Consider the following 12,459-nt stretch of genomic DNA (forward strand, 5'->3'; position numbering starts at 1 on the left):
TAAAAGTTTGAAGTAGTGGAATTAACACGTAGTGTTAAATATCTGATTGATAGTTCGCTACTTCTTATTTAAAAGCAAATAAAATTAAAGAAAGAAGGAAAAAAACATGACATGCTTTCATAATATAACCAAATAAGTAGAAACGTGGAATAGTGGAAGAGTAATTGGTTTGTTATAATTTAAATTACATATTCAAATCATATCTTGTACATATATATAATATTTAAAAAAAAAAACTTTCAATTCATTATGTATTGCTCAATCATTTAAGGATGTATTTAGATTGAGAAATTTAAAATTATTTATACTCGTGATTTCAAATTCATTCGATTTATTCGGATTAATTTAATAAAAATGAATTTCAATTTATTTTATGTTAATTTATGCAAAAAGTGTTAGTAATTATAATAGATTCCAAAATCATACTAGATAGGAGTAATTTAAATTCCAAATTCCTTCTCAAATCAAATTTTCTTCATACAAATTAAATATATTTATCCAAATGCAACATACAATTCATTTTCTTTGCATATTGCAATTTTATGCCTCACAATCTGTCCTTGACTAAAAATAGTTTTGTGCAAAGTTTAGGACTATATTTTTGGAATTAAAGCCCTTGAGAGTTGAATTTTCATGATATAAATTTATTTCGATTAAGACAAACTGTAGTAGTCTTATAAAAAAAGACATAAATAATCCAATGATTCAAGGATATGATCATATAGCAATAGGGGAAAAAACTAATTGGTTTCTTCATCATCAAAATCACTTTAGCATCATGATTTCGCCCAAGTAAATGTCCCTAACTTGAATGACAATTAACAAAAAGAAGAAGACAGAAAGAAAGAAAGAAAGAAAACACGGATATACAGCAACATTCATATCATATCTGGAGCTACTTCTTGTGTATTCTAGATTTGGGTTAGTTAGATTAAAGAGATGAAAGTGGCTGTCTTTGTGAATTCACGTCACGGTAATCAAGTTTCGTCTCTGTCTGGAGCTACTTCTTGCGTATTCTAGATTCGGGTGAGTTAGATTGCAGAGGCGAAAGTGGCTGTCTTTGTGAATCAGAATCACTGTAATCAAGTTTCATCTCCAATGTACTGCTTGTTTTTGGGCTAGACTTCCGTTTCCCCTGCAAACCAATTACATTGAATTTTATCCCTGCTGAATATCTTTGATAGAAAAAAAACAAACTCAATGCAATAGATATGTGCCTCACGCTAGCACCAACCTTTCCAGAAGTATTGCTCGTACGCTTTCCATCGGAGGAAGAAATATGCATTTCTCTGTTACATTGCCGTATCAACCTTTGGTTTTCCTCATCTAGCTTGTTGCATACTTCAAACAGAACGTTCACCTGAAAATGCAAGGACATGTTTTAAGGAAGACGTGCAAGCTGAAGCATATATGCGCTCGCGTGCATACCTCCTCTTCAGCTCTATTAAGGTTAACCTTTAAATGATCCTTATCTTTTTCCAAGTTCTTAATTTCTGCTACCATTGCTACAATCTTTTGCGTCGCAGGCTTCAGGCTAGAATGAAAGAGGAACTTCAGAAATCATTTGACAAAAGCAGAAACAGAAGCATATCGAAATCTGGAGTGATATAATAGTTAATGCTGTTTGATAACTTCCTAGTTAACATCAGTTGAATTACATTGAAATATTAGTCTCACCTACTCCACATTTTCAGTAGTTTTGGGCAAACTTCGATTGCACTATTTGACTCCAAAAAGCAAAGTGCAGTTGTTTCTAAATCATCCTTGCCAAACATAGAAGTTAACAGTGAATCGAGTAACACTTGTTCCATATGCAGGCCGTAGTCAGGCACATCAACCTTCATTAATCACAAGAACAAAGTTTTTAGAATCAACAGAAGTGGATATCCTGAACATTTAAGTAACACAACGTAATTAACCAAATCCATCTGCGTAATCCACTATACGTTGGGGAAAACATATAGCTCACTAAAAGTAACATCCTATGCACACACAAAACTAATTAAGGAATAACAATACTACTATACCTACATGATCAAAATTTTCACCTATTACTGGAGGTTTCAGCTTCCAGAAAGTCAAAAGATTACATTACAGATTTTTGAAACCTTTATGTAACTTAGAAGCAGACACTTGGATATTGCATTGACAGGCAAAGGCTCTGCAGAAGCATCTGAGGCAGAAGCATCCGAGATTTGATTTAAAAAAAAAATTGAACTTTGTAATATGACATCCCTTTACAGCACAACCAACACATTTTCAACCAAATAACTATGTAGTTAACATAAATTACATCGTAAAAACAGATGGCACTTGGGACTGGGGTTTCACACAACAAATATTAAGATGGAATTATGTTGGATTACATTCCAAGGCCAATTGGTTACCGAGCTCGGGCATGAGAAATGACACTATCACATGGTGCCAACCAAAAATATGGGGACAAGCATGTTGTAGTTTGATGTACGGTGAGTGTGGGATAAGAAAGTTCCCTATAATTCATTGATTAACCACAAACGTACGAAGCTGAATTAAATAAGTCCTAGTCTACCAAAATATCCCTACAATACAGAAAGCAATAGGATCCTAATCAAAGTTTAAATTAAAGATACAAATAGATAATATCCTTGTCAACTAGACAAATATATAGATATTCAACATTCCCCCTCAAATTGGGTAGTATATGTCAGTCGTGCAAAGCTTGGACTTCAAATCTTCAAAATTGGGTCGATAGAGGGCTTTTCTGTAAATGTGAAGGGACGCAGTTGAGATTAACTATTCTCTTCTAGATCTTTTCACTTATGAGTGTCTATCAACTTCCTCATGCTTGGTCCAATCATGGTGAACTGGAGTTTTGGCTATCCTAATGGCTGTCCGGTTGTCACACATCAATTCTACTGAATGGTTGTCTTCCATTTTCAACTTGTTGAGTAGTCTTTTAAGCCACATACCTTCACAAATTCCATTGGATAAAGCCCGAAACTCTGCTTCAGCACTTCTGTGAGCTGCAATTGATCGCTTCTTGCCTGCCAAGTAACTAGATTACCCCATTCAAAAGTACAATACCCAAAAGTAGATCTTCTATCAATAAGAGAGCCGGCCCAATCAGCATCACTATACACTTTGATATTCGTGGTTGTGCATTTTCTAAAAAGCAACCCATTTCCAAGCGTTCCCTTTAGGTACCTCAGTATTTGGTAGACTGCTTCCATGTGTTCCTCAATGGGTTTATTCTTGAATTGACTGATGACACTCACAACAAATCCAATATCAGGTCGAGTGTGTGTAGGTATATCAGTTTACCAACCACTCTTTGGTATCTTCCCTTATCAACTGGAACACAATCCTCTTTTGTTACTATCTTGACATTCTGGTCCATTGGAATATCAACTTGCCTACATCCTAGCATACATAGTCTCCTTCAGTAGATCTAAGACACACTTTCATTGTGAAATAAAGATTGCACGAGAGGATCGGGCCACTTACATTCCCAAAAGGTACTTAAGGTGTCCTAAATCTTTCATTTCAAATTAATTTGAGAGCACATTCTTCACACGGGCCATTTCTCCTTCATGATTTAATGTGAGTACGATGTCAACAACATAAAAAATGAGGAGTGAGATCTTTCCTTCAGAGTGCTTCATGAATAAAGTATGATCAAACTGACACTATAGGTAACCATTTGTTAACACAATAGTAAATCGATGGAACCAAGCACGAAGGGATTGTTTTAGGCTATACAAAGATTTCTTTAACCTGCATACTTCGTTGTTCATAGTGTCGGTCATGAATCCCGGGGCAATGTCCTCAAGATCCACATTGAGAAATGCATTTTTTACATCTAGTTGGAATAAAGGCCAATCAAGATTTGCAGTAACTGATAAAAGTAATCGGACAGTGTTGAGTCTAGCAATTGGTGCAAATGTCTCTTGATAGTCAATTCCATGCGACTGAGTGTATCTACTTGCAACTAGTCGTGCTTTATATCGTTCAACACTCCCGTCAGCCTTGTGTTTAATGGAGAGCCTTCATCAAAGACAGCTGATTTCCAATTTGGATCTTAGTGCAATGGGTTTATTATCAGTAACACAGAGAGTTGTAGTCAAGACAAGTAGTACCTTGGTCGTTTTCATGGGAAATAGGCTTTGGAGAAGTGTCAGTGGCTGGTTGATCTTGGACCGGTTTTGTTGACATTCCAGGTGAATGGCCTTTCTCCAAGAATAGACCTTGAGTGTGTGTTTGGAGTAGTTGACTTAGGTGATGGAGTTTGTGGAGTATCATGAATTGTGGCTTATGGTGGTTCGAAAAGTATAGGCTCCCAATTTTTATATCCGGTCATGTTGCTCTCCCCAGAGTAGAACAATTGCGATAAAATGGCTCATCTTCAACGATCACATCCATTGAATTGTAGAATTTTCTCATGAGCGTAGAGTAGCATTTATATCCTTTTTGATTTGGGGAGTATCCCAGAAAAATACACTCGATAGCGCGAGGATCGAGTTTGCCTCGATGTTGGAAATGATATGCAAATGCCGAACAACCGAAAATTTTGAGATGAATCGAATGAAGGATGTGTGTTGGGAAAGACATTGACGAGGGTGTCAATAGGTGTTGAATAATTAAGGACTCTGGAGAGCATCCGATTGAAGAGATAGGTAGCAGTGAGTACTGCCTCACGCCAAAAATGCAGAGGGGCTTTGTGAGTGAAAAGTAGGGAATGGGCAACCTCAAGCAGAGGACGATTTTTCCGTTCAGAGACCCCGTTTTATTGAGGGGTGTCGACACAGGACCTTTGATGGACAATGCCATGGGATGTGATACAACACCCTAGAACATAATTGAATTAATCTCGAGCTTTATCGGTGCAGAGGACATGTTTATAGGACGAAAATTGTGCTTCTATCATTGTATGGAGATTCGTGGTTTCGGACTTATCTTTCATTAAGAAGACCCATGACACTCTTGTATCATTCACAAATAAGAGGAACCAGCGTGTACCATTGACATTGTTTACTTTGGATGAATCCCATATATCACTACGAATTACCGAGGAAAGATGATTAGTAGGATAGTGATGTAAAAGTGGTACATGTGTGCTTTGAAAGTTAGCAGATATCACAATAAACCAAAATAGGACTTGCGTCGACGTCTGTGGCGTATAAACTATCCACCAGTGGGGGCATATTGTTGAGAATTGCGTGCCGACGGGTCCCCGTGGCGATGGGATGATGGCATGTGGGAAACAAGAGCAGACCCCATCAATAGCCGTTGTGTAAAGTGAGGATCCCAGCATCAATTTGCGATGGCTCTGTTCGTGTCGCACCTCGGAGAAGACAGTCCGAAGGCTGGGCAGTTGGTTTGTTCCCATAATGCACCATGACTTCATAAAGTGTGTGGTTTAGGCTAAAAAAAACTTGAAGATCAGTTTCTTTTCCAATATGTCTTTATATTGAGCTTCGTTATCCGGGTATTTCTAGTCATAGACTTTAAACAAGTCCAGTTTCTGCCAAAATCGGGTGAAGACAATAAAGTACGTAGGAACACTATTGTCACCCTAACGCAGATCGTGGAGTAATCATTCAACTTTGAATAATACTGAGGTATTGTCACGGCAAGAATAAATGTCGCGGATGGCATCCCAGATCTCTTTGGCGAAATTGTAGATCAGGAAATTTTCCCCAATGTAAGGCGTCTTCGAGTTAATGAGCCAAGACATTACCATTTTGTTCTCGGCATTCCATGCTTTAAATTTGGAGTCGCCGGAATCCGGACATTTGGATACCTTAATAAAATATCATTTTTTCCCTTGCCTCGTGTGAACATCATGACAGACTGAGACCATTGGATATAATTATGCCCATGTAGTTTGTGGCAAGTGATCGAGGCAGTGGGCGAGGAGTCGAGAAGGGCAGACAGGTGGTGGGGTGTGATGAGGCGTCGGAAGAGGATGAAGATGTTGTGTTGTCGTATTCAATCAGGGGCTAGGGTTTTCCAGGTTCTTCTAATACCATGTAGTTTGATGTACGTTCAGTGTGGGAAAAGAAAGTTCTCTACATTTCATTGATTAACCAAAAACGTACAAAGTTGAATTTAATAAGTTCTAGTCTACCAAACTATCCCTACAATACATAAAGCAATCTAATCCTAATAAAAGTTTAAATTCAAAATATAAATAGATAATATCCTTATCAACTAGACAAGTATATAGATATTCAACACCTATTAAAATAAAAGTTGATATTATAAGCTTCCCAACACCTGTTATCAAGGAAATTTTGGGTTGAATCAACTCTACATTTCCATTCTTGGGTATTTTGAGGCAAGATTTTGGGAAAATAAGGTTCAAAGATGGCAAGGGAGAGAAGTAGAATGGAGAAAACATTGTAGAGATTGAGCTTTTCACCTACCATTCTCCTAATAAATCCCAAAAATATCCCACAGACAAGGACAGAGATATTCAACTTTTCAATTAAAGGCCAATAAAATTCGCCTCGGCTCGTGCTTGTATGGTAATGCATCAATTCATGGTGGAGAAATGGGTGAAAACATATTGAGATAAACAAGTTTCAAAGAACAGAGTCGTGCTGATGTCGTTCACAATTTATTGCCAATGTGATGTAACAAGTTCACTTCATATTATATTGTTAAGGACTTAGACCACCGGAGAAAATTCTGCCCATGTAGTTTATGGCAGGTGATCAAGGCAGTGAGTGAGGAGTCGAGGAGGGCAGATACAAATGGTGGTGGTGGCTGTGATGAGACGTCGGAAGAGGGTGACGCGTTGTGTTGCCGTATTTAGTCATGGACTAGGGTTTTCCTGGTTCTTCTGATACCATGTAGTTTGATGTACGGTCAGTGTGGGAGAAGAAAGTTTTCTTTAATTCATTGATTAACCAAAAATGTATAAAACTGAATTAAATAACTCTTAGTCTACCAAACTATCCCTACAATACATAACGCATTTTAATCCTAATTAAGTTTAAATCAAAATACAAATAGAAAATATCCTTATCAACTAGACAAATATAATAGATATTCAACACCTGTTAAACTAAAAGTTGATATCATAAGCTTCTCAACACTTGTTATCGAGGAAATTTTGGGTTGGATTAACTCTACAGTTCCATTCCTTCGTATTCAGAGGTCAGATTTTGGAAACAGAGAGAAGTAGAATGATAAAACATTGTAGAGATTGAGCTTTCCACCCATCCACTCCTTACAAATCCCAAAAATATCCCACATACAAAGACAGATATTCAATTTTTCAACGAAAGGCCAATAAAATTAGCCTCATTTCGTGCTTGTATAGTAATGCATCAATCCACAGTGGAGAAAAAATTGGGTGAAAACATATTGAGATCAACAAGTTTCAAAGAACTGAGTCTTGCTGATGCCGTTCACAATTTATTGCCAATGTGATGTACCAAGTTAACTTCATATTCTATCGTTACGGACTTAGACCACTGGAGAAAATTCTGCCCATGTAGTTTATGGCAAATGATCAAGACAGTGAGTGAGGAGTCGGGGAGAGCAGATACAAACGGTGGTGGTGGCTGCGATGAGGCGTCGGAAGAGGGTGAAGCGTTGTGTTGCCGTATTTAGTCATGGGCTAGGGGGTTTTCCTGGTTCTTCTGATACCATGTAGTTTGATGTACGATGAGTGTGGGAGAAGAAAGTTCTCTCTAATTCATTTATTCACCAAAAATGTACAAAGCTGAATTAAATAACTCTTAGTCTACCAAACTATCCGTACAATACATAAAGCATTTTAATCCTAATTAAAGTTTAAATTCAAAATACAAATAGAAAATATCCTTATCAACTAGACATACATATAAATATTCAACACTTGTTAAACTAAAAGTTAATATCATAAGCTTCTCAACACTTGTTATCGAGGAAATTTTGGGATGGATTAACTCCACAGTTCCATTCCTGGGTATTCAGAGGTCAGATTCTGGCAACGGAGAGAAGTAGAATGAGAAAACATTGTAGAGATTGAGCTTTCCACCTATCCACTCTCCTTATAAATCCCAAAATATCCCACATACAAAAACAGATATTCAATGCTTGTATAGTAATGCATCAATCCACAGTGGAGAAAAAATTGGGTGAAAACATATTGAGATCAACAAGTTTCCATATTGAGATCAACAAGTTTCAAAGAACTGAGTCGTGCTGATGTCGTTTACAATTTATTGCCAATCTGATGTAGCAAGTTAACTTCATATTCTATCGTTACGGACTTAGACCATTGAAGATAATTCTGCCCATGTAGTTTACGGCTAGTGATCAAGACAGTGGGTGATGAGTTGGGGAGGACAGACACAAATGGTGGTGGTGGCTGTGATGAGGCATCGGAAGAAAGTGAAGACGTTGTGTTGCCGTATTTAGTCATGGGATAGGGTTTTCCTGGTTCTTCTGATACTATGTAGTTTGATGTACGGTGAAGTGTGGGAGAAGAAAGTTCCCTATATTTCATTGATTAACCAAAAACGTACAAAGCTAAATAAGTCTTAGTCTACCAAACTATCCTTACAATACATAAAGCAATCTAATCCTAATCAAAGTTTAAATTCAAAATACAAATAGATAATATCATTATCAACTAGACAAGTATACAGATATTCGACACTTGTTAAAATAAAAGTTGATATCATATGCTTCCCAACACCTGTTGTCAAGGAAATTTTGGGTTGAATTAACTCTACAGTTCCATTCCAGGGTATTTCGAGGCCAGATTTTTAAAAAAAGTTCAAAGATGGCAACAGAGAGAAGTAGAATGAGAAATCATTGTGGAGATTGAGCTTTCCACCCATTTACTCTCCTTATAAATCCCAAAAATACCCCACATACAAAGACAGATATTAAACTTTTCAAAGAAGACCAATAAAGTTCGCCTTAGTTTGTGCTTGTATAGTAATGCATCAATCCGCAGTGGAGAAAAAATTTGGGTGAAAACATATTGAGATCAACAAGTTACAAATAACAGAATCGTGCTGATGGCGTTCACAATTTATTGCCAATGTGATGTAGCAAGTTCACTTCATATTCTATCGTGACGGACTTAGACCACTGGAGATAATTTTGCCAATGTAGTTTATGGCAGGTGATCGAAACAATGGGAGAGGAGTCGGGGAGGGCAAACACGGGTGGTGGTGGTGGTGGCTGTGATGAGGCGTTGAAAGAGAATGAAGATGTTGTGCTGCCGTATTTAGTCATGGGCTAAGGTTTTCCTGGTTCTTCTGATAACATGTAGCTTGATGTAAGGTGAGTGTGGGAGAAGAAAGTACACTGTATTTCATTGATTAACCAAAAACATACAAAGCTGAATTAAATAAGTCTTAGTCTACCAAACTATCCCTATAATACATGAAGCAGTCTAATCCTAACCAAAGTTTAAATTAAAAATACAAATAGATAATATCCTTCTCAACTAGACAAATATATAGATATTCAACACCTGTTAAAATAAAAGTTGATATCCCAACACCTATTATCAAAGAAATTTTGGGTTGAATTAACTTTACAGTTCGATTCCTAGGTATTTTAAGGCCAGATTTTGGGAAAATAAGGTTCGAAGATGGCAAGGGAGGGAAGTAGAATGGAGAAAACATTGTAGAGATTCAGCTTTCCACATACCATTCTCCTTATAAATCCCAAAAAATATCCTACATACAAGGACAGAAATATTCAACTTTTCAATTAAAGGCCAATAAAATTCGCCTCAGCTCATGCTTGTATGGCATCAATCCACGGTGGAGAAAAAAAATTGGTTGAAAACATATTGAGATCAACAAGTTTCAAAGAACAGAGTCGTGCTGATGGCATTCACAATTTATTGCCAATGTGATGTAGCAAGTTCACTTCATATTCTATTATGAATATTAGGAATTATCTCATCAGGATTTCAATTTTTTAATCCTCGAAAAACAAACTAGTCAACAATTATATTTCTATCATCCAACAAATTACCAGCTATACTACTAAAGCCCACGGCTCAAAATTTCCCAAATGTTTTGTTAAACCTTCTAAAAGCTTCAGGACACCTATTTAGTTGCTTTCTTCTGATAGTCTACTGCAAAATAACAAGAACGCAAGCATATAATTCTGAGAAGTAGTTTTCTTATTTCTTTCTAATATATGTTACAGAAAGATGCAAAGGGATCATGCGCACACTCCCGTGCAAATCTGGTCCTCCTCTTGGTTAATTATGAGGATGCTTAACATATAATGCATGATTAAGATCAACTAAGCAACACCATTGACATAAGATAGTCATGACATGAATTACCGTATGTGCCTCAGCCCATAACTTAAAAAATTGCAACTCTTCTAACAATTTCTTGTTCTGCTCCACCAATTCTTGGTTTCGAGATTCAGCTTCCTTGCCTTTCTCATCTGTCTCATTTGCAAAATCCATTAATGCTTCACGATCTTGTTCGTAAAGCAAGCACTCCCTCTCCCATTTGTTGCTCTGCTCCAACAAATTGGTGCATTCCACAGCCAATTTTTGGTTTTCATCCACAAATTTCTTTAAAGCAATTGCATTCATACTCGCCTCTGCCTGAACATATAAAAAGTTGAAACTTTTTTCAAATCTCACACAAAATGCAAGTGTGCAGAAGTGGAAAAAACAAAGGGTGAGTGTAAAAAAGCTAGCCCACTCAAATTTATATATTAAATCATATTCCCATCTTGAACAGTAAACATGAGTCAGAGAAAAGCATAAATTTAAGACCTAAAATCTTTATGCAACGTTTTCTTTTCCAAATTGAACAAAGACATGAACGCGGGAGAAAATCAGGGATAAGAGTAAGAACCCCAGCCCGTTCGATAATTTCGTGTTTCTCTCTCATTTTGGATTGCAGAGACAGATATTGTTTGCGGAGGCAAAGGTTGGCTGCTTCGACTGCATGAAGCTTATCAAGCACGGTGTTGGAGGGCACCGGGAGGCCCACACTGTCATCGATTGATTCTCGAATATAATCCTCCGTTTCCTGCGGAAGTTCCATTACTGCAAAAAAACACCGATTAGGGTTTGCTTCCAATAATGATTGGAAATTTTGGGGAAAATTACGGGCATGGGTTCTGGCAAAAATTTTGGCCGTTTCGATTATATTTACATATGTGTGTGTGTATATTGCACGAGCATAGAGGGGTCGTTTGTTCAAAGCAACTAGCCGTTGAATGGTCAGATCGGCCAAATGGTCAATTTTCCGATTTAATTTAGCAAAGTGTAGGTCTCTTGTAAAACGATCTCATGAATATTTATCTGTGAGATGGGTCAATCCTACTAATATTCACAATAAAAATAATATTCTTAGCATAAAAAGTAATATTTTTTCATGTATAACCCAAATAAGAGATCTGTCTCACAAAATACGACATGTAGGACATTCTCACACAAGTTTTTGCCCTGAAATATATATGTGAAAATATTAATAATAACACCACAATTTTTATTACAATGTTTCCATTTTATATTTATTTAATTATTATATTTTTTGGTTGGTTATAGTCTTATAGAAACATAATGGTAAATATGTTAAGAAACTAGCATATAGAGATGTCAATGGGGCGGTATGGGGTGGGTATGGCTAAACCCAAGACCCGCTCCATGAAGAAAACTTTGACACATTACCCGCCCCACCTCGGTTAAATATTCTTCGGACCCACCCCACCCCAAATACGAAATGGGGTCGGGTAGACCCGCGAGACCCGTTAGACCCGAATTTTTTTTAAATGAAAATTGTAATCTTCTTATCATATGACTGAATTATGAAACAAACAAGTCTCTAAATAAAAACACAATAGAAAACTAATTCATGTCTTCGACCACACTTAATAATAACAAACAAAGTATTTTCACGACGTAATGAATTACATTAAAAAAAAAGTTACTAGCTCTCCAAAAAAAGTCTTGTCATCCCCAAAAATAACTCATCAGAACTTAAACAGATCAATGTAAAATCAGCGAGTAAGCAATATTTTAGACACATTCTTCATGATCATCTTCCTCTTCATCAAGAATGGTAGGACAAGTTGGTAAATTACTTGAAGAATTACCTACAAAATTAAATAGAGAAAATAAATTGAAAAATAAAATTGTAATTTAAAACCGTAAAAAAATGTAATTTAAAGAGAGAAAGTATAGTAACAAAATTAAAATGAAAGTACAATAACAAAATAAAACTGTGATTTATTTACCTTCCACCTCACCCCACAACCATCTTCGCGAGCATATCAATTTATATCTACATATAGGGGGAGGGTATGGGGCGGGTATTATAGGACCCATGACCCACCTCATACCCAGATGAGTCTGAAAAATTAGACCCGAGACCCGTCCCATGACCCATTTAGTATTCCAAACCCGCTCCAGATGGGGTGGGTCCATTGTGGGTCTGGGTAAAACCCGGACCCATTGACATCCCTACTAGTTTACCCGGACCCATT

The 12,459-nt window shown here is 36.9% G+C and overlaps 1 protein-coding gene across 1 annotated transcript; it reads right to left on the bottom strand.

Annotated features, from left to right (window-relative positions):
* Positions 1 to 756: 756 nt before the first annotated feature.
* Positions 757 to 11,136, bottom strand: LOC140965568 (uncharacterized). The gene is made up of 6 exons (XM_073425666.1): positions 10,824 to 11,136; positions 10,295 to 10,567; positions 1,678 to 1,838; positions 1,429 to 1,534; positions 1,235 to 1,360; positions 757 to 1,135 (listed from the first exon to the last, which is right to left on the bottom strand). The coding sequence occupies exons 1-6, from the start codon at positions 11,013 to 11,015 to the stop codon at positions 1,001 to 1,003; spliced, it is 993 nt and encodes a 330-aa protein (XP_073281767.1). The 5' UTR covers positions 11,016 to 11,136; the 3' UTR covers positions 757 to 1,000.
* Positions 11,137 to 12,459: the final 1,323 nt, after the last annotated feature.

Source organism: Primulina huaijiensis, chromosome 2 (genome assembly GCF_012295235.1).
Source record: "Primulina huaijiensis isolate GDHJ02 chromosome 2, ASM1229523v2, whole genome shotgun sequence".
Taxonomy (NCBI): domain Eukaryota; kingdom Viridiplantae; phylum Streptophyta; class Magnoliopsida; order Lamiales; family Gesneriaceae; genus Primulina; species Primulina huaijiensis.